Genomic DNA, 20,936 nt, shown 5'->3' on the forward strand with positions numbered 1-20,936 from the left:
TTAGCTGTGGAAAAAGTGTTGGCGGATTGTTCTGTATCGAGGAACAATCATGTATCCTTTTCTTCCCGAAGTGCCAGTTACATTATATCAGAAACTTCTAATGATAAAACTATTTTTATAATTCAAGACCTTACTGTGAAAGGACATATATCAGAAATCAATGATAGCAGATGTCTAGAGTTCGAAAATTTAACAGAGGTGTACTGTCCAAAATACATTCCGACTCTGATACGGATGAAGATATTCCGTTGCACCCCCTGGACATTGAAGAGCAGGAGGAGTTAATAAGTAAGCTTGAGTTCAGAAATGTCTCTAGTAATAACTATAACATCCAGCTTTTGAGCGTGGCATACGTGGTATGTTGCGGCGTATTCTTGTCGTTGGTGATGAAAGTTCAAAAGATCAGGGGTGATACTTCTATGAACAAGCGGCTTCTATTGTATTCCGTCAATTCCATAATTTGTTCGCTACTGAACCTTCGTTACGACTTAACCAAAGACTTTGCTCTTTCCAGAGCCGTAAAAGTGAGAATTACTAGCAGAAAGATTAATATCATTAATTGCATACTACTCTTGCTACTTACGTGGGAAGTCACAGGCAAAGTTGACAAAATTCTGCTGCAGTTACTTTTCCATGTGCCATTACTATTGTTTAGTTTATCTGTGGTATCCAAAAAATGGATTTGTGATCTAGACGAAGAGCTCAACGGCCTCAGAGGTCTTAAGTACAAGTTCAAGAGTGCCTAATAACTTGGAAAGGACTAACGCCCTCTTTCAATTTCTCGAGCCTAGCTACTTTCCGACGGTTACTTGAAAGCTCAAGAACATGATAGCAAGTGGTGCAAGTTCTATCCTCAGATATGATTTTGATGAGCTGTGGAATCATGGTGGGTGTACCCGTTAAAGAATATGAGACAGATCCCAAGGACGCCTCTTGCTGAAGAAACCTCCTGCGACAAATACGGGAAAACACTAAAGGAAACTGAAACTCAAGCTGCGAGAAGAAAAGTGAGACAATGTATTCGTTGGCTTGATGCAGAGCGTCTTCAAAGCTCTTGGCCATCCCTACGAAGTCTGCGCTCACGTTTAGGGTAGAAACTGACATTAAGTGGAAATTCATGTGTTTAAGTGTCGATAACGGCTGCTCCAGCATATTTTTGGTTTTCATAAGGCTGAAAATACGGCAGGACAACTTAATGCGGACAGAGCAATTTGTGGGGATCTCGAAACTTGGCGTATAATTGAGATCTGTCCAAAACTCATTGCAGCGCTCCAAAGCGGCGACGAAGCTGCTCAAAAATGCGCAGGTCGGGTTTGCTCCATCGAAGCTGAAGCTGAAGTTTATCTAGTAACTCTAGTTAGTATGTGTAGTGCGTAGCCATTTCTTCTCTGAGACTTACTCTAAGGGGTTGCTGTATCGGCGGCAAAACAAATGAATTGTCATCAAGACACGACTCCGTGCCCATTCCAAACAAACGAGCATGTGAATTCCACTGAGACGAGAAGCTGTGATCCCGGGTAGACAGATAAACTGGGGCGAAAGAGACATCCATTGTGCCACTTTTTGTGCTCCGAGTTCTATTACGGAGCGATTGAATATCTCACCCTTCAAAAACAAACAAGTACTAGCTTAAAGAAGAAAACAATTTGAATGATTTGAGCAGACATACATGAGAAAGAGCATAATATCAGCCGCTGATCAACCGAAAAGCATTACAAAGGCTGCTTAGCGCACGTATAAACAATGCTACCACAACAGTCTGTTGAGATTAGGTTCCGCGAAGGAATACAAGACACTCTCAAGGAAATATAAAGAGAAAACAGCCATTGATTAGCTGCGCTAAAGCTACGCGCCTTGCTTGTATACAAAACCTTCGAAAGCGCCTAACTTGCCTTTGTCGTAGGTTATTATGAGCTTCTGGATTATGATGAAGTTGGCGGTTAATAGCCTCTATACGGTCGCGATTATTCTTCTATCCGAGGATACCTTTTTCCTTTCTTCTACTTAATCTCATACTGAGCCTTGGATGCAGTAGTACTTATAGTTATAGATCCGGAGACCTAGAGCAAGTCTCATTATCTCTGATGTTGTTCCTTCGTTGTCTCAGAATATCCTTGTTCCATTATTGTTTTATGACAGCCTTGAGTTAATGAACGTGCACTAACAATAATGCTTTTCCTTTTGCTAGTCTATCTAACAAACGGTTGTTTGGCCGAGCGGTCTAAGGCGCCTGATTCAAGATGGCTCATCTTGTCACTGATGACAGTGGAACACTCAGGTATCGTAAGATGCAAGAGTTCGAATCTCTTAGCAACCATAATTTTTAATTTTTGAAACCACCGGCACAACTATGCTTGAGTGAGCTGGCCAGCTGCCAATTAAAGTCAGGCGAGCATCTCTTTCATCAGAGATTTCAAACCTCATGAGACTACCCTTCGAAAGCGGGTTCGTTTACCTCTCACAGATTATGCAATTTAAGCATTCGTACATACTGATGCGTGGTATATGGTTCTCCTTTCCGGGGTTGGGATGAACATGTTGACAACAATGGCCGAATATTGACCAAGTAGGTCCCTGATTCCTTATTGATCCTGCGCTAGAACCTGGGCGCCAAGGTGGCATGACGGACCTCAACGACACGACGCTGGGACACTTTTCGTATCTCAACAATACGAGGGCTGCTCTTATTGATGAGAACATGTTTTTGGCACCCTTCATCAACTATCCGTACAAAATCGCGCGATCGTTCTACTCTGCGGTCTTGTCACAGTACAAGTCACAGACAGGTGTTTCGCTCGCCACAAACTCTGCGCACTTAGGTGCTTCCACGCTCGTCGAGACTGCGGGCTACTTCTTCAGTAATTATGCCATTGGCTGCTTTGTGACTGCGATGGTCCTCAACCGCATTGTAGCCATGGCTTCCCTGAGATCAAACTCCCAGGTTGCTCGGCTACCGCTGTGGTCTCGTTTCATCTTCCATGCTTGTGCTATCCTGGCACTGGGTTACAATGTAATATTGACGCTGCGACCGTTCGCGGATGAAAAGCCGCTCGTGGACATACACAACTACTTCGGAATAACTTACGGGGTAATTTGCTTGTCACACTGCATTGAAACGTTTGTAACCACCACTACAAACTTGAAACCCATGGAGGAATTCGATTACAGTATTTTTGAGTTATCCATGCACTTTTATGCGTTGACTAGGTCAAACCCGCGCCCGGAAGACTTTATCCCGGATTGCCTGATGGCGCTTCTGGGTCGCTTGATTATACACTCCGTCGAATTGACGAACAAAAGGAATCGGCGGCTGCTGCTGTCTACAATACTTAATATGGGCCACTTGGTATACCTGGGGCAAAGGGTCTACACTTTGGGTACTGGTTCTTTGCCTCTGCTAGTACGATACCGGCATTTTCCTAAGCTTTTGGCTTTGTTCTGTACCGCCGTTTCCCTTGCATGCTACGCGCTTGCATGTATTGCAAGACTGAACCCTTTTTCTTCCAACGATGAAGCTCACGATATTTCAGATTTGCAGTTTCACTCTTTCATGAACAACTGGTACGCGACTCTGAATTGCACCGGAGAGGAGGAGTTCACAAGCACGTTGATCAAGCTTGCTATTATGATTTGCAACCCCGAGCAGGCAAAAAGGTTTGGGCTCCATAGAGAGTTATCACAATTAAGACAACCTGGGGAGGTCCACAAGTCATTCTTCGTTAGCGGATACAACAGCAAATGGCAGAGTATACCACAGGAAGCAATTACGGACGGTGCTGCGAAGCAGGGGCGTACGGTCTGGCAGAGAAAGGTTACAGCTGTGAGGGACCTGCTGGTGGCTGTCTTCCAAAGACTCAAGGCAACGTTTGGGAAAGCTCCAACAGGCCATGCTAACGAGAGTTTTTCTGAGGAACACAAGAAAAATCTCAACGACTTTGTATCTGAAAGAAACTACATCAAGTTTCTCAGCTTAGCGCCCGACCTTAATGCGAACCGCATTCAATCGAATGACCTAAAGTATCTTTTGCCGGAGGACGACTTCTCCGCAGATTACTTGGCTAGCGACGATGAGGGCTCTGAAGAATTGCTAGAAGAGTTTGGTTCTGAAGACGAAGAGTCTGAGCTAGGTGATGTTCCGCTGACAGATCTCATCGTGCCGCCGAATTCTTCGATGCCTGCCCAAATGGGGAACACAAACGATCTGAAGTGGTTTTACTCAATGTGGTCCATCCTCAGTTGTGAACTGCAGCACAACAAAAGGCTAACCAGGTCGCAGTATTCAGAGCTCAATGAGCCAGGGATTTTACACGAAGTAATGATGGAACGAATCGCCGAGACGGGATCTAGTAATGAAGCAAAAGAAAAGTCGGAGCGTGATATGACATGTGTGGTGTGCAAGACAAATACTAGGAATATCGTCTTATGGCCTTGCAAATGCTTCGCGTTGTGCGAAGAATGTCGTGTCTCGCTCGGTCTACGAGGCTTCAAGACATGTATTTGTTGTAGAACAGATGTGCGGGGCTATAGCAAGATAAATGCAGTATGAGTAAGGAGGCACTAAAGAGCCAATAGCGTCAACCGGGGCAAGTCACACTGCCACCAGCCTCTGTACGGTCTAGCCGTTCAACTCTCACGGAGCCCTTCGATAGAACTTCTGCGGTTCGTTCCAGTCCGGGTAATTTTTAAACAAAAAAATTTGCTAGGCCAAGAGTATATAAGGAGAACTTTGATGTTTTTAGATAGCACAGTTGGAATTTTTCTTCACAAACCACAGACCCGTTCCAGAGAACTTCAGGGGAGGGGAGATGCTTTCACTCTCTTCGGAGACTGATAAGTCATTTCTTGCTATTGCTGCTTAGCTTCCCCGCAGCTTCTCTGGAATCTCGGCGCTCGTGAGGCAGAGTCTCAAGGAACTGTTTTCTTTCGAGTTCGTCACTTCTCCTCTGCTTCGGCAGGGTCTGAGTCGTGTGGACTTGAGCAACAAGTTAACGGTTGTTGCCGCAACCTTGTGTAGCGGATGAGACAGAAGCAGCCCCGTCGACGGGTACTAAGATCAAGTTCGGCATGTGACCTTGAGTTCTTGGGATGATTGCTCCTTCGGGGGTTAGCTTCCCAATTGAGCTCGGTCGCCTTTGGCGCCGTGCCGCGGTATATTCCTAAACGCTGTGTAGGTCCTATGGACCAGTTATCATTTGGGTAAAACCATACCGCTGACATTTGTTCCCAATTTTGTAGACATTATCTTGACACTCTTAACATCCAAAGCTAAAATGCTATTTCTTCCTCATTAATAGTTGAACAAGAGGGCTTGTTGTACTCGTAGATTTGTTACTATACATTTCGTAATATAAGTTGGGTTGCTTAGCAGCAACGACATCCCGCTTGACACCAATCAATGGTGGAACAAACGGATTGGGTTTTCGACGTAAACTAAGTCGAAAGAGTCGGCGGCACCGAAAACCGCCTTGTCCATAACGGAGCCTGATGGGGCAGCGATGTACTTAACGCCCGATCTGACAGCTCTGTAAACGTTGTCTGGGAATGGGAAGAAAGCGTCAGAAGACAGGGCAACGTTGCTCAACTTGCCCATCCACTCTTTTCTCTCCTCAGCAGTCAGTGGGGTAGGAATTTCTGCGAACTTGGACTCGTACTCAGATTTTTCTGGCTCTTCGGTAGGAATTTGACCAGTGACGAACAAATCGATAGCGTTCGATTTTTCTGGTCTCTTCACGCCCTTGGCCCACTTGAAAGCCAAGACACGAGGATGCTGTCTCAACCACCAGTTATCAGCCTTGTCGCCGGCCAATCTTGTACAGTGAATTCTAGACTGCTGGCCTGCACCCAAGCCAACAACCATACCGTTCTTGGCGTAACACACCGAGTTCGATTGGGTGTATTTCAGGGCAATGGTAGCAACAGTCAAATCAATGACGGCCTGTTCAGTGATCTTCTTGTTGGCAGAAACAATTTCCTTGAATGAAGATTTGTTGATGATGGCATCGTTTCTCTTTTGTTGGAGGGTGACACCGTAAACTTGTCTGGACTCCAAAGCTTCAGGGGCGAAGTTGGGGTCGATTTGAAGAATACAGTACTTACCGCCCTTCTTCTTTGAGAGAAGTTCCAAAGCTTCTGGCTCGAAGCCTGGCGCGATAACACCATCAGACACTTCTCTGGAGATTATTTTGGCAGTTGGAACATCGACAATGTTAGACAAGGCGATGAAGTCGCCGAAAGAGGACATTCTGTCGGCACCACGGGCTCTAGCGTAGGCACAGGCCAATGGAGAGAGGTTCTCGATGTCTGCAACAAAGTAGATCTGCTTTTCGACATCACTGAGGGGAATACCGACAGCTGCACCGGCTGGGGAAACGTGCTTGAAAGAAGCAGCGGCTGGCAGGTTCAAAGAAGCCGATAGCTCCTTAACCAATGGCCACGAGTTCAAGGCATCCAGCAAGTTGATGTAGCCTGGAGAGCCACACAGAACCCTGAAAGGAAGCTCCTCCTGTTGGGAGACGAAAGCCTGAGCAGGTTTCTGATGAGGGTTGGCACCGTAACGCAGGGGTAGCTGGGCCTTGTTCTCAGAGTACTGTTTTCTGAAGAAGTCAGAAATCGCAGCATCGTAGTCTGCAGTGTGCTCGAACGCTTTCAATGCCAATCTGTTCTTAAGGTCCTGGGAAACCTCACCCTTGCTCAGCTCCTGCAAGAACTGAGGGTAGTCCTTGGGGTCTGACAGGATGGCCACTCTGGAATGGTTCTTGGCAGCCGCTCTCAACAAAGTGACACCACCAATGTCGATTTCTTCCACGGCTTCGGGAATGGAGACGCCGACTTTAGCCACAGTCTCCTTGAATGGGTACAGGTTACACACCACAAAGTCCACCTTCTCGATGTTCTGCTCCTTCAAGTCCTTTTCATCGGAGTCGAGGTTTCTAGCTAGAATACCACCGTGCACAGCTGGATGCAGGGTCTTGACCCTGCCACCGAGCATTTCTGGGGCGTGTGTAATCGAGGACACATCCTCAACGTTGAAGCCGGCCTCACGGACCATACGTGCCGTACCGCCGGACGCTAGAATATGCACATTGTTTTCGGATAACCCTTTGGCTAGATCCAGAAGGCCGGTCTTGTCGTAAACCGAAAGGATAGCTGTTTTATTGTAAGCAGTCATTGGAACCTTGGGAAATGAGAAGCCACAATCAATCGATATTACTTTACAACTATTGTTTAGATCTTAATAGGGCGCTTCGAAGATGTCAACAAAGCTTGAAACAAGGCAACCTTTATACTGCGCGTAAGGCTTAAAATTTTTTTCACAGTTGTAATCGTAATATCTACCACCCTTATTAGAATGATTAGCGGAAATGTCAAGAGTCAACTACGTGACACTATCTACGACCTGCTAATAAAGCCTTAAAATCTTTGGAAGAGCGGGTATATTAAGTCACGTGAGAAAATAGGAAAATGTCATAATTCATGTACTTTAATGGACCGGTGTCCGAACGTTCTTAGTGTATCAGCTGGCTCTTTAGGATGGGGCTTTTAGCCAGAGGTTGCCCACTTGAAAAGCGGCTCATGCGATCGGAACGCAGTCTGAGGTTTAAACTCGACTAGGTTTTAAGGCTTAATTTCGGAAGGTCTTTAAGCTCACTTGTAGGAAACTGCCAAATTCGCTTAGGAATAAAGTTACTACCGAGCCCGCGTAATACTGCCAGAGGCAGATTTTTGCTTGTGTCTCATCTACAAGAGCTTTGGAAAGTGACATCTGTACCGCTATGTCATTGCGCCTGTTTTGGGCAAAACTGTAGACGGGTTTAAATCCGATAGTGTTCAGCCAATGAACTTTCCTGTGAGCTTTAGCAACTCTGACCTCTGCCGTTCGCGCGGCCTTTTGGCCTTCTTTCTTAAAGCTCCTAGTAATTGGGATATGACAGCAGACCCTGATCGCAGCAGCGAAAGTGCAGGCCACTCTCATTATACAAGGCCCTTCAGCCCGCCCATGAGAAACCTCTCTTTCATTTATCCGTGGCGATTGAGTTCAGCTGAACTCCGTGTGAGGCCCTGCAGCTAATTGTAGTTTTCCTCGGACTGATCTCGAAGCTTTAAGTAACGCTAGTAATTTAGGCGTTCAAATAAAGTCGTTGTAGTTCCAGAGGCAGAGCATTAGTTCAATGATTAGTTAAGTTGTCAGACAACGCTGTCATTCGAGGCACGTTGCACATACATTTACCCTTAGCGACCGCAAAAAGGGCGTGAGGACTTTTGAGAACCCAATGTCACACACAACAGAAGTAGGATCAAAGCTCAATTCCACCCACGAGCATAAGCGACTTTTAGCCCCCTCTTTGGGATCCAGGGTTTTGCTGAGTATCTCAAATATGGTAGCACCCTTGGAGATCGCAGGATGCTTGTGCGAAAAGGCACAAGCTGCTTTAAAAAACTCAATTGCAAATGCCGCGTTTGATACTCAATACTGATCTCTCGCACATCGCGACTCGTTTTCTGAGAACAGCAGGAGAATGTCACTCGTTTCACCCAAGGTACAATGTGCCCACCGGAAAATTCTCAATTATAGCCGCCGTCATGCGGGCTTACTCTAAGAAGTCCAAATAAAGCACCCTTCCAACTGGGATCAGCAGACCACAGAGCACAGAAGTGGCGCTAGCTTCTCCACTTGCAATTTCACCTTGGCATGATTCGCTTATAGCGCTACATAGGTTAACCTAAAGACAACGTTAAACACGAAAAATACAAGAAACGAAAAAAAAAACGCTACCGCTGTTCCCGCTAGAGACAACGAGGCGCTTATTTTCTGTATCTCCACAAGGACAGAGTGTTCTGTCTCTTCCAGGTCTTTCTTCTACCGGCCTGGGTGTTGTGGAACAAGTGACCCTTGTTGATACCTCTGGACTTCTTACCAGTGGAGGTCAAACCTCTAGCCTCACGGTGCTTGTGGACTGGGTTGCAGATCCAGTTGTAACGAGCGTCTCTTCTGATGGCCTTGTGGGATGGGTCCAACAAGATGACCTCGAAGTACTTGTAGGTGGAGTCCTGGTTGACCCAGTAAGAGTTCAAGACTCTCAAGTTGGCAGCACGGCGGCCAACTCTCTCCTCGGCGGTGGCTCTCAAAGCTCTTTGGTACTTCAATTGGTTGACACCCTGGTTGGTTGGCTTACCGTAAGTGGCACCCTTAGGCACAGGTCTCTTTCTGTTACCACGTCTAACTCTGACACGGTAGATGACAAAACCCTGCTTAGCCTTGTAGCCCATTCTTCTAGCCTTGTCTGGTCTAGAAGGTCTAGAAGCTCTGTGAATGACAGTCTTCTGTCTGTACTCCCAGACTCTGACTCTCTGCAAGAATCTCAAGACATCAGACTGTTTCTTTCTCTGCAACTCTTCCAAGTACTTGTAGGCACCCATTTTTAACTTATTGTAAGCGGCTCTTTAATTCTTGATGAAGACGGTTAGGCGATGAGAGACAGTGTTCCTCTTATACACACATGAAAAAATCCTGAAAAAAATGCAGTGAAAAAAAATGCACGGTGATCGCGCTTGGGTATAAAAGACGGACCAGAATCTACGCATTCCGTCCCAGAAGCTACGCTTAGAAAAGGCCCCCTGCGTAAGGGCCCTAACATAAGCTTGGAGACTAGTGCAGCGACCCGTCGGCTACAAGTGCAACTACAGTGCCAGGGGCGCGCATGTGCTGGTCGTACACGCCAGCAATATCACCTGCCCCTTTGAAACACGCACGTGAATGACACGTGCACAAGTCCGCCGGTCGCGCAACGGAATCACATTCCCGCTCCAAACCGGCGGCTACTTTGTGGCGCCCGTATCTGTCCTGTGTGCCACGTCTCGGTACACACAGGCCTTCAGTAGGCGCGTCGCGTTGCGATGATCTGGGCCATAACAGATCGCTCCCTTTTTCGTCACTCACTCTGCGCTATAACGGCTCGAACATTCTTCCGCCCTAAAATCGGACTTGCAAATTTCGCGCTCGTCGTAGTCCGCCGCCATCGGCCACCACGCGGAATCTGAAAGGAAGCCCTGTTCTGGCCCCTTCGGCAACTGCCGGTTTCACGTTTGTGAGCTGAAATTTCAAGGATCAGCGCTTATTTCCCGCACTGCACCTGCGACTGCTGCTCCTTCTATAGAGCCTAGACCAAAGCTTAAATAGCCGTTTTCTGAAGTCGCGACAGTGCGCGCCTCCAGCGCGGCGGTTTCTGTTGTCTTTTAACCCTACATGCATCGGCGGAATACACGGGCGCCTTTTCACAGGTGTCGTTAGAAGTGTTTCAGAGTTCGCTAAGAAACGTTCTGAGAACAGAAAATGACGTATATGGCGCGCTCAACAATCAAGCCCTGCCGGCAGTGTCGCGTCGCGGGCTCTGGTATGGAAGCTGGGCGATTTGAAACTCGCCGCCACAGGGTCTCTTGAATACTTAAAAGCCTGGCATGTGTGATATTTGAAGCTTGGAAAGGTCCGGGGTAAGGTTTTCTTTCAAGCTTGAACACACATAATACACTCACACAGATCGACGCTCACTCGGGCAATCTGCCGCTGAAGAAAAGGAAAAGCAGGCGTGAAACATCAAATCGCAGCTGCAGTGCCGCGATATAAAGAAACGGCAAACCCCAAATAATTAAAGGGCAGCTTGAGCAGCACACCTCCTGAGCGTCTCACCCCTGCCATTGTAGCATCCAGAGCTTAAGTTTTAGCCTCTGTGCTGCTCATTGCATAAATTGTTGATAGCGCGCATCTCGCACTTTTACGATTTTCTCGGTTCACTGTTACGCCAAGCTTCTGCAGGCACACCAGATAAATGAACCTCACCAAAACTGCTGGATCCGCACTGACTCAGTAGACTAGCGGTAATACTCTGCGCGCAAACACTAATACGTCTGCCGCAATGTCTGCGATGGGCATGGAAATCCAGGTTGACACGTCGAGCTCAAGCACCGGCCGTGGCTCGGTGTCTTACGCGTTCATGGGCGCGGGCGGCTCTTCGGGAACCTCGGTGTCGGTGCTGACTCTAGACCAGTCCCGGATGCTGTCGACCACTGCATACTCCAGCTCCTTCAGATTCTCGCCCAGCGGCGCGCCTCCCACGTACAAAACGCCATCCAGCGCGGCTCCGTCGTCGGGAGTGACATCATCAGCAGCGGCCTCGCTGCTGTCTAGTTCGTTCGCGGGATTCACACTTTCCACCTCGTCCGTGCCTCTGTCCTCGGCTAGTGCTGCTGGTCAGCGCAATACCACTAATGACAGTTCTGCGCAGAACGGCGCCGGTTCGTGCTCACGCGCCAACTGGAAGCTCGGTGCGGCGCTCTCGCTCCTTGCGCTCGGCGGCGTCATGCTTTAAGCCACCACCCGCGCATCAGGCGCCCTTTTTCGCAAGCTGTAGAATATTTAGCTTCCTAATAATGCATACCCTCAATGAAACATCCCATCACGTGTGTATTTGCGGTTTAATCCTGCCCATCGAGCACGTTTTCGAGCTTTGCGTGCGGCGGAAGCTCCGCTTTATGCTTCTGTAAGAAAAAAGCGGAAGCTGCTGAGAGCACGTGCGTCAGAGCACACACGCGAAAATATGTGCACGTGAGGTCCACCTGCAATCATGTGATTATCACGTGCCTTATTACAAAGGTCCAACTCAAGATCCTGCGTCGCTGGCGGCGCCCAAGACATTGCTTCGACTGGCGCTTGCTATGGGCCACAGGCTGTGTGATTAGTTTGGTTCTTAGGCTTCGCACTCCGCTGAAACCAATTTCCGATTCGACAAGCCATTCCAATTTCGGCAAAAATCCAGGCTTCAATTTCGATCCAATTAACCGCTTTGGGTAAAAAAACGCCAAATAAGATCTCCGACTTGCTATTTATAGCGAATGATCTCGGCTTCGTTGCTTCCGCAAGCCTCGGATTTTCAGCATCTTGGCGGAGCGTCCTGCTTGGCGGCTTCGACCGTCTACGTCAGCCTCGCAGCCTCGTCTACCAGTTTAGGCAAGTAGCGGGGGAAATTCGCTCCAAGCCCTCCATTATTATTAGCTCAGCCTGATTTATTCAGAGGCACCAGCAGTTTTCAAATGGCCAAACCGTATATAAGAGCGCGTTTCGCGCACCTCTTGAAATCGTATCTGGAAGTATCTAATATCATAGATCACAGATCCTGCGTATCTACACATCACTTTTCACATCAAACACCAAAAATGGCTTCCTCTTCGACCTCTGCTGTCTCCACCAACACAAACCTAGTCTCTGCTGCCGCCGTGGCCGCGTCTTCCGTCTCTGCTTCCGCCTCTTCTGGCGCTAGCTCTGCCAAGTCATCTGCCTCTTCCGCTGCCAGCTCTGTCAAGTCCTCCGTTACCAGCGGCGCGTCTTCCGTCAGCTCCTCCGCTTCCAAGAGCGCCTCTTCTTCCAAGAGCTCTTCCAGCTCGTCTGCCTCTTCTTCCTCTTCTTCCGGCAGCAACGCCATCACCGCTGTTGCCAACCCACTGTCGTGGAAGTACGGTGCCGTCATCGGCGCTACCATGTTGGGCTCTTTCATTTTGGGCTCTGGTATTTAAGCTACGTCCAAGGCTCGGACCTTGCACCTGAACTAATTGCATTCAGCTCCTAGATGGGGCTTATACACATATGTACGTTTTAAAGCTATCGATGATTAATTGAAGTCACTGTGGGAGGCGCCGCCATGCACAACAGCTAGCTACTCAAATCGTCTCTAGACAGGCCATTGTGGGCAGCGGCCGCCTCGTGGACCCCTGATAGCGCCACTCTGCGAAGCACGAACCGTCTGAACGCTCACTAAGTACCTTGAGAAAGTTCACTAGGTCACGTGACCCCCAATACTAGCATCTTCCATGAGAAGAGGCCGAGAGTGTGAAAACGCACCACTTCCAGAACTAGTTTGGAGGCACACCATTTAACAATGGCGAACTTCTTTGAGGAACTTTGGAGAAGCATTTTCACGCCCGGCGCGTCCCCGCAATTGATTGTCGCCACGCATGTGTCGTTTTTCCTACTCACTGCGTGCTTGAGCTGGTTGATCTTCTGGACCAAGAACATCCATTTCATCATGCTGTTGATAATCTCAACACTCTTGTGGGGCACAGTAACGTGGTTTATTAGTGAGCTCAAGTCTGCGCAAATGAAAGACAACGAGGAGCTTGTCAAGAGCCAAGAGAAAAAGACCGATGGCGCCAAGCCTCAAGAAGAGTCGGAGAAGTCTCAGCCCAAGGGCCAGTCCTCTGCTGTCCAGACAAAAAAGGCCAAGTCAAGAAAGCTTTGATGCTTGTGTACCTAAATAGAGCGAATTGGCGCTACTGATTCGCGTTCATAAACTTTTCTTCTAGTATTTGCTAAGCGTGTTACCATCCCGCCAGTTCAATAAGAAAAATCATGGCACTCACCAGTTCCCAATCCGCTAGAGAGACCCCTATCCTGAGACTATAAATGATACGTATCGACGGCTTAGCGCATCATCCGTGCGTCCCCAAAAAGGTGCCAATGCCGTTGTTTTTTCCAGGATGAAATAAATAATACAATAAAAAAAAATGTATTTTCGGAATATGCAGAATGGCATTCCCATCGTTCGGAGCACGCTTCTCTAATAAGAACAGTACAAGAGAAGATATTGCAAAGGCGTTCTAAAGCTTTCAAGACGGAACGTACGCACATACCGAAACGTCCGCGAAGTTTAGGTGACCATATCAGGAGGTCTCCTCGTTAAGCATTGCACTCACTCAACCTCGGCTTTCTCTAAGGCAGGACACTCGCTTAGCTTGTTTAAGCATATCAAAGTCGTACTAGGGAGCTCGCTCTGAACTAAATTATACTGAGAAAGCTGTCATGAATACTGGCCCCCAGAATTTAGTCAGGAAAGAGCCTAACAGGGCGCAGTTGCGGAGCCAGCTCTTGAACAACGATCTGGGAACAATAGATTTGGCACAGGAGAGGCCCATTAATCAAGCTGCACCATCCCAATATCCCATGGCTCCTGCTTACAACAATGCGTACCAACCTCAGCAGCCTCAATACGGCCAGCCTCCTTTTCAACCGGGAAGAGCTTCGTACGTGCAACAAGGCTACCAAGCCGCAGACCAGCGCAGGCCCTCTTTGCAATCCCAATCAGCAGGTGGGAAGCGTTCATTACAGTCAAACGCCATCAGTGGTCTCTTTAAAATGCGCAATGGGAGATCGAAGGCTAAGGACAGCGATGAAGAAGATGACACTTTTATGACAGACGGCGATAGTTCCATTTTGACGTTCAGCGATATATCTTCACTGAGAAATAACGGAGGTCACAAATATGGATTTGGTGGTGCCATGGACGACACTTCACCTATCATTCCAACTCTGATTACCAAAGGTCACGAAAAGATGAATAACATAGAGTACCGTAAGCACCTTGCAGCTCAGAAAAAAATGACCATGAACGCTCTGTCAAAGCAAAATAAGCCAATGCATCAGGTACCGCCCCAAGGGGGACCGCGAACGATGTCACTTCAGCACTCCTACAATCCCTACAATGCACAGGCGCCCCCTAGAGACAACTTCAACCAGGGACCACCATATGCGCGTGCAAATTCCATGATGTCTGGTCCTCCTCCACAGATGCGCTACCCAAATGCTAGGGGGACACCGCCGCCACCTGGTGCTGGGGCCCCTCGGACTATGTCTTTGACCACAAACAGAAGAAATATGGCCAACCCACAGGGAGGTTTCCGACCGCAGGCAGCTGCCTTTGCGGCGCGTCCGACTAGCCCCTATATTGGAGGCCAACCACCGATGCCTTACCAGGGACCGCGTCCTAGCAACATGATGGTAGCCCCAGGCGGAGGCTATCCAATCCAGGACATCAAACCTGCAGCCCCGTTACCAAACGAAAATGTCACTCCTCACTCCTCCTCATCTCTGGTTAGCTCAAATAGCCTCGCTTCTCACCGGCCATCAAGCCAAACACCTGACAGTCAGAATATTGACGACCCTTCCACCGTTAGCAACTTGTTGTCAGGGTCGGCCCAAAAACTTCCAAGAGAATCGCCGCTCAAGTCTGAAGTGAACAATACGGGGAAGCTGAATATAATCAAGCTCTCAGACCCTCAACAAGCATTGAGAGACAAAGAACAATTCCTTCAAGAACGGGAACGTTTGATCGCTGAGAAAGAAGAGGAATTAAGAGTCAAAGAGCGTGAAGCCCAGGAGCAAAAGACGAGAAGTGCAACAGTTGAGAAACAACCTCCGCTGAATACTTACAATACTGTTAGCGAGCAGTCGCCAAAATTTAAACTATCAAGACAAAGATCAGATCCCCAAGTAACACAACCGAATAGCGGAAGAATTGGCAGGCGTTCTCAGGTCCAGTCGATGGCAACTTTTGAGTCGTCTTTGAGCAACGATTCTCCAGTGAAGAAAAAGGATGATAAAACAGGATTGTATATGCTAGACAATGCTACTGAGGGAAATGCCTACTTCACTGCTTCTGATCTTCTTAACGAAGAAGCTTCCAGACTCCATGAGAATCTTTCAGATGTCACAATAACGAGGGATGAAACAAAACCCGAAAAAACTGCTAGCAGTAGCGCTGGTGCACTTAACAAAGGACAGGACGAGTCGGAAGGCAAAACTGCTGGGATGGGGAAAGCTCGCAAATTTTTCAAGCGCCTGTCGTCAAGTGGAGCTAAATCAACAAACTCCGTCACGAACAGTCGAAAATCTAGTATGAGCAGCGTTCGAAGAGTGTCTAGCTCCGAAAGCGTTATTGCTGACAGAAGGGCGAGCCCTGAAGGCAAAAAAAGTTGGAGTGTCAAAAGTGACAATACTAAGCGCAGATCGTTTCACTCTCTCTTCTCCAACTCATCCATTGGTTTGAACTCCACCGAACCTTTGAAACCACATACAGGTCTCACAAATATTGAAGAAAAACGAGGGAGAGACGACGCTGATGCTTCCAAAGAACAAGGAGTGTACCAAGAGTCTGCTGGGCCCACATCCCCTGTAAAACCTCTAAGATTCGACAACGCTAACAAGAGGTCAGACTCAAATTCCGAGAAATCTGAAGATGAAGCCGATCGAACCCTCGAAGCGAATTCTCACGATGAGGAAAATGTGGGGAATGAATTTGTTTTTGACAACTCTGTCAGCCGGCCATACAAGCAGACTTATTCTTCCGAGTCTGAACTTGAAGCTGCGTCAGAACTAAATCCAAAATCGAAGCTGAGAACAATTTCAATATCAGGATCGCAAACGAGTATATTGAATGAACAAGGTACGCTAATGAACGAAATCAACCTCTTGTCGAAAGAATTAGCTGAATCAATTGCCAGGGAATCGAGATTAGAACAACAACTAGCCGGTAAGGGCAAGGACTCAAAGGAGAACGAGGCGCTCTCTATAACAGACTTTGAAACTGAGCTGCGCAAAAAGTCAACAAAAATTGTCGAGCTGATCCAGCAACTTAACGATGAGAGACTAAGAAGGTACATTGCAGAGGAGCAAATAATGCTACAAGAACATGGCGCGAAGCCAAGCAGCGTGGATCTCATTCACAAAATTCAAATACAGAATCAACAGATTGTTGCGAAAGATGAGGAAATATCTAAGCTCAAGGAACAATTGCAAAGGACACAAACTTGAAAAGCCATGCTGCTCGCTTGTCCTTTTTTTCTATTAGCATATATACATTTCGTAACTCGTGGCGCCTAAGTAGTAGCACATTAGCACCAGTACCTACATACGAAAGTGCATTAAGAAGTGAAAAGTTACCATCTTCATCGACCTCTCCGATTAAACTCGTAAACAAAGTGCTGTAGTTAACCATACCCACCCAATAATGTCGGGCGTGAAAAGAAGAAGAAGTATGATATATCACCCATTAATTGATAAGTCAGGTTTTCCTTGGTTCTGGTAAGACGCGGGTCAGCAATTGTCCCACTCATGCATGCCTTGACGTTTGACGTCGAGTTGCTTTGTGTGCCCAAGCCATAGGAAAGCAAAGACAACCATTGAAGAACCGCCTCCTTTTTGCAGAGTCTCGCGATGCACTAGCATTGAATCAACCCAGACAAGACAATACTAACCATGGCGACTGCTGTACTTATAGACTTTGATGATGACGATGGTTACAGAGACTTTAGGCCCCGTATGCCGAAAAGGCAAAGAGTTCCACCCGTAGTTCAGCTGTGCAAGGAAATGATGCCAGATATCAGAACCTTAGGCGAAACCGTGAAAGCCTTTGAAGAGGACATCAAGTTTTTAAGTGAGGCTATAGTGAACGAGTTTGGCAACGAAGAGTACTTCCGAGACGCACTATTAAAAACCTTCTATGCTGTAGTTGTCGAACAGCCTCACAAACAACCTGCTATTGCATTGTTGGTCATGGTTGTGAATGCATCCAACCCTGTCGCAGGAAAAAGCATTCTCAATCACTTCTTTTCAAAGTTGCAACAATGGTGTGATAACAGTATTGACGATGGCTTTCAGGTGACTTCGAATGAGACAGGTCCTTGGAACAAAGTGAAGCTGCTCTTAAGATTTCTCTCACTGCTATCGCCAATGATTCTGGAGGATGAGCTTTTATCGCTTTACAAAAAATTATTCGAATTGAGTGTGGGTTTGAATAATTCCGAGCCGGATAAGAGAAATCCCTTATCAGAGGCTATTTACTCTAACACTCTCTTGAACGTTCCTTACTTGTTCTTTTTTCGCAGGGAAAACGAATCGTTGAGACAAAAAGTCTCAAAGTTAATTTCGGAAGTGGAAGTTCAGTATACCATGAAAAAGACAGATTTGTCTCTGGTTCAAGAGTATAACAAAAACTTCCCCTACGAACCTATTCAATGGATCCAAGCAGTCTTGCCCAACGTGAAAAGGGTTCTAGCTAATGACCTGCAACAGTTAGCTGAACTTTTCCCTGATTACAGCCACCTTTTGAAGGAGCAGGCTGGTGATCAAGGGTTCAATGATCCGCTAACATTGCCAAGTGTTGATCAGCTAAAACCTTTCAGCGGCCTCGACAGGGGTCTTGGTTCTGTTGATGGTATGTGGAGAGTGCCAAGGTATTCTTTCAGGGTTTATCTAGCGAATGAAATTGGAGAGTTTGAGACTGTTGTTCCATTCACTACCTACGCTGGTATGTTGTTTAAAGACATTGTGATTGACATTGTCGAAAGTTTAGAATTCAACAGGAAAGAAGTTGCGAAACAGGTTATTACTCTTGACCTATTTTTCAAGCCCGGTATTTTCACAGAGCCTGGTCAATCCATTGCTCAACTGGTGGCATTGCATGAGGAAAACCCTATTATCACAACCTATAAGATTGAAGATCTTGCGATTGAGAAAATTCTCAGTATGATCTTTAAGCTTCCAAACGTGTCGCATCCTTCAGCTTATTTTTACACGTTACTGGTAGAAATCTGCCAAAATTCTCCAAAGGCTATTGCACCAGTATTCGGAAGAGCTTTTAGATTTTTTTACCACAACCTTGATGCGTTGGATTTTGAGCTTAAACTTAGATACCTGGACTGGTTTTCCATCCAAATGAGTAATTTCAACTTTTCCTGGAAATGGAATGAATGGGAAGGTGACGCGCTGAAGTTTGGCGAAACATTCTTCAATCCAAAGGTCACCTTCATGAAAAACTTGATTAAGAAAGAGTTGAGGCTCACTTCTAATAAATCTGATGTTGAAGACAGTTTGACGGATGTATTCAGACCCTTCACAGATAGCTCATTTGTTCCTAGCCAAGACCTCTACGAGTACTACCAGTCTTTTTTCAAAGGCTACGAAATAAGTGAAGACCAAATCAAGGACAACAGTTTGTTTTTTACAGAGAGCTCTCTCCCCTTTTCTGATTTGGTACAGCAGATTGTTAATTACTTTCACAAACAGCCACTAGACAGAAACATTTCTGAACTCGTTTCTATTCTGGAAAAAATGAAGGTTGATAACGAGACGATTGTTGTTGATTTCAATAGACTGGCCGTGACAACTCTCGTTCAGGTTCTTGTGTTCTCAGGAAACAGATCCATCTCTCATGCCAACAAATATATTGGCGATGCTAGAACAGAGTTGCTGGAAATTTTAGGCAAAATTGAGGCTAGCCAAGAGCAAAAGGAGAGATGGATTGTCGAAGCAATTATTCGTTACTGGAACTGCAACTCGCAAAACGGTTATTTAATTGCTGATACGTGCAAAAACTTCGACCTCATCTCCTCGAAAAGCATTCTGGATTTCTCGTTTTTGGACGACAAGGGCAGAAATTGGGGACTAGTTGATGCGACATCTATCGAGTCTACGTTTAGGGTGCTTTCAGAGCTGTCTTCACGTAGGGATACGAGTGTTGAGACATTTATATTTGTGTTCGAGAGACTAGTTGAGATTGCCTCCAATGTTGTTGAAGAGCTTGGCTTGTCTGTTGACTCAGAACTTTCTGCATCTATGGCTGATCCTGATGAGATGCAAGATGAGTCTGCTGACTTACAAAAGCTTGATTGCTCTTGGAAATACGAGGGCTGCATGGGTTTTGTAAAAAGTGTTCTGAGAAAATACGCTGATGAATATGCTTCGGCACTTGAAAAGCTTGATTCAATCATAAATGAAAGAGTCACTCATCAACAGACCAAGAGAACGTTACAAGGCTGGTGCAGGGAGCTAAGTGAGCTCTGATGGTTTGTTTGGGCATAATCTTAAGAAAAAAATATGTGAGAATATAATATTAGGCTTTAGAAGATAGCACAAATTGATCAAGTATTCGCGGTTGTCATTAGAGTTAGTAACAAAGCAGTGATTAGCACCTTTTTACTACGGAGTCATAACTTTCATTATCGTTAAGTTTTAAGTGGTTGTTTCCCCTGAAGGCTTCTTCGCTTGCAGTTTCATTAAGACCACTAAAATCCTTTCTGTACGAACTTGGCGTGACCTTTCTGGCAACAGTGCTACTTGTATTAGTGGTTGTAAGATAATGAAGTGCTGAACTACTTTCTAGAGCATAGTCCGGACTTCTAGGAAAAATGATATTAGTAGTGTCAACACTCTCGTTATCGGCATAGTCGGTAACGTATTGCTGCAAAGGGGTTGTCAAGGTATTTTGAGCCCTGGTGGGTGGAAATGAATAGTTTTTTTGCCCATCACCTGCTCGATGAGAACGAGGCTCTATACTGCCAGTAGAAATCAAAGAATCCAGGAAAAAAATTGACCGATCCATGAATTGCAGAAACTGCTCTTTTGTGATCTCTTTGCCAGAGAACCTGATCGCTTCATATAACTTAATGTACTCTGCGGCTTCGCTGGAGGAAAGCTTGTTTTGGGCCGACATAGACCTCGCAATGGTGGCAAAAGTGTCACCAGTATCCGAGTCAAGCTTCACTAGGTTGGAAAATACACCCTGATACTTTAGCCTGCTCGTGATAATTTTAATGCTATCTTCATAATTAAGAAGAGGCGGTAGTCCATGGTCATCAGAGTCAGGTCGAGCCAGACCATCATGTGTTACAGGTTCCTTTGGCTTCTTCAGCAAAACAGCAAGCTTATGCGACCTATCCATCTGCTCTAAAATCATGCTCCTGCTCGGCTGGTGGGGCATGTCCTCAGGCGTAATGGGGAGGTATCCCTTAGGAATATCCTGCAGACAGCTGCGCTGGACCAGTACTCGCCCAACAGCAATGATAATGCTCAAAACGCCAAATGCAACAAACGCGCCGACCACTATAAACGTGTTCAAAGCGTCGTTTGTGGATCGCGACGCTTGAGCCATGGCATCGATGGGTACGACCACCGAAAACCCAACGAAAAAGAGAACCAAGACAACTAAGGACGTTCTATAAAGCCATATCCCTAATTTCTCATCACCGTTCATTTGTTTCCATAGTTCGAAACTGTCTGAACAACACCGTGCTACCTTTTGGCACTAACTTCAGCCCATCTCATTCACTAAACAATG

The 20,936-nt window shown here is 46.6% G+C and overlaps 11 protein-coding genes and 1 non-coding gene across 12 annotated transcripts, besides 1 other annotated feature; 8 read left to right on the top strand and 4 right to left on the bottom strand.

The window, feature by feature from the left end:
- Window positions 1-170: 170 nt before the first annotated feature.
- On the top strand, window positions 171-746 carry KLTH0E08888g (uncharacterized protein; the record flags this gene model as incomplete). The annotated part of the gene is made up of 1 exon (XM_002553817.1): window positions 171-746. One exon carries the CDS (start codon window positions 171-173, stop codon window positions 744-746), a length of 576 nt encoding a protein of 191 aa, XP_002553863.1.
- A 1,149-nt stretch (window positions 747-1,895) lies between these two features.
- Window positions 1,896-2,138: a long terminal repeat.
- Window positions 2,139-2,202: 64 nt separating this feature from the next.
- Window positions 2,203-2,317, top strand: KLTH0E08932r. Its single transcript has 2 exons — window positions 2,203-2,240; window positions 2,274-2,317. It is a non-coding gene; the product is annotated as a tRNA-Leu (tRNA).
- Window positions 2,318-2,620: 303 nt separating this feature from the next.
- Window positions 2,621-4,546, top strand: ASI1 (putative ubiquitin-protein ligase ASI1; the record flags this gene model as incomplete). The annotated part of the gene is made up of 1 exon (XM_002553818.1): window positions 2,621-4,546. The coding sequence occupies one exon, from the start codon at window positions 2,621-2,623 to the stop codon at window positions 4,544-4,546; it is 1,926 nt and encodes a 641-aa protein (XP_002553864.1).
- A 386-nt stretch (window positions 4,547-4,932) lies between these two features.
- On the bottom strand, window positions 4,933-5,217 carry KLTH0E08976g (KLTH0E08976p; the record flags this gene model as incomplete). Its single annotated transcript, XM_002553819.1, has 1 exon — window positions 4,933-5,217. The coding sequence occupies one exon, from the start codon at window positions 5,215-5,217 to the stop codon at window positions 4,933-4,935; it is 285 nt and encodes a 94-aa protein (XP_002553865.1).
- Window positions 5,218-5,392: 175 nt separating this feature from the next.
- KLTH0E08998g (KLTH0E08998p) lies at window positions 5,393-7,168 on the bottom strand (the record flags this gene model as incomplete). The annotated part of the gene is made up of 1 exon (XM_002553820.1): window positions 5,393-7,168. The coding sequence occupies one exon, from the start codon at window positions 7,166-7,168 to the stop codon at window positions 5,393-5,395; it is 1,776 nt and encodes a 591-aa protein (XP_002553866.1).
- A 1,634-nt stretch (window positions 7,169-8,802) lies between these two features.
- Window positions 8,803-9,417, bottom strand: KLTH0E09020g (60S ribosomal protein eL15; the record flags this gene model as incomplete). The annotated part of the gene is made up of 1 exon (XM_002553821.1): window positions 8,803-9,417. One exon carries the CDS (start codon window positions 9,415-9,417, stop codon window positions 8,803-8,805), a length of 615 nt encoding a protein of 204 aa, XP_002553867.1.
- Window positions 9,418-10,910: 1,493 nt separating this feature from the next.
- KLTH0E09042g (KLTH0E09042p) lies at window positions 10,911-11,363 on the top strand (the record flags this gene model as incomplete). Its single annotated transcript, XM_002553822.1, has 1 exon — window positions 10,911-11,363. The coding sequence occupies one exon, from the start codon at window positions 10,911-10,913 to the stop codon at window positions 11,361-11,363; it is 453 nt and encodes a 150-aa protein (XP_002553868.1).
- A 721-nt stretch (window positions 11,364-12,084) lies between these two features.
- On the top strand, window positions 12,085-12,564 carry NCW1 (Ncw1p; the record flags this gene model as incomplete). Its single annotated transcript, XM_002553823.1, has 1 exon — window positions 12,085-12,564. The coding sequence occupies one exon, from the start codon at window positions 12,085-12,087 to the stop codon at window positions 12,562-12,564; it is 480 nt and encodes a 159-aa protein (XP_002553869.1).
- Window positions 12,565-12,926: 362 nt separating this feature from the next.
- Window positions 12,927-13,286, top strand: PKR1 (Pkr1p; the record flags this gene model as incomplete). The annotated part of the gene is made up of 1 exon (XM_002553824.1): window positions 12,927-13,286. One exon carries the CDS (start codon window positions 12,927-12,929, stop codon window positions 13,284-13,286), a length of 360 nt encoding a protein of 119 aa, XP_002553870.1.
- A 560-nt stretch (window positions 13,287-13,846) lies between these two features.
- On the top strand, window positions 13,847-16,633 carry EPO1 (Epo1p; the record flags this gene model as incomplete). The annotated part of the gene is made up of 1 exon (XM_002553825.1): window positions 13,847-16,633. The coding sequence occupies one exon, from the start codon at window positions 13,847-13,849 to the stop codon at window positions 16,631-16,633; it is 2,787 nt and encodes a 928-aa protein (XP_002553871.1).
- Window positions 16,634-16,829: 196 nt separating this feature from the next.
- Window positions 16,830-19,663, top strand: STO1 (Sto1p; the record flags this gene model as incomplete). The annotated part of the gene is made up of 2 exons (XM_002553826.1): window positions 16,830-16,854; window positions 17,100-19,663. 2 exons carry the CDS (start codon window positions 16,830-16,832, stop codon window positions 19,661-19,663), a joined length of 2,589 nt encoding a protein of 862 aa, XP_002553872.1.
- A 121-nt stretch (window positions 19,664-19,784) lies between these two features.
- DLT1 (Dlt1p) lies at window positions 19,785-20,852 on the bottom strand (the record flags this gene model as incomplete). Its single annotated transcript, XM_002553827.1, has 1 exon — window positions 19,785-20,852. One exon carries the CDS (start codon window positions 20,850-20,852, stop codon window positions 19,785-19,787), a length of 1,068 nt encoding a protein of 355 aa, XP_002553873.1.
- Window positions 20,853-20,936: the final 84 nt, after the last annotated feature.

Source organism: Lachancea thermotolerans (genome assembly GCF_000142805.1).
Source record: "Lachancea thermotolerans CBS 6340 chromosome E complete sequence".
Classification (NCBI taxonomy): domain Eukaryota; kingdom Fungi; phylum Ascomycota; class Saccharomycetes; order Saccharomycetales; family Saccharomycetaceae; genus Lachancea; species Lachancea thermotolerans.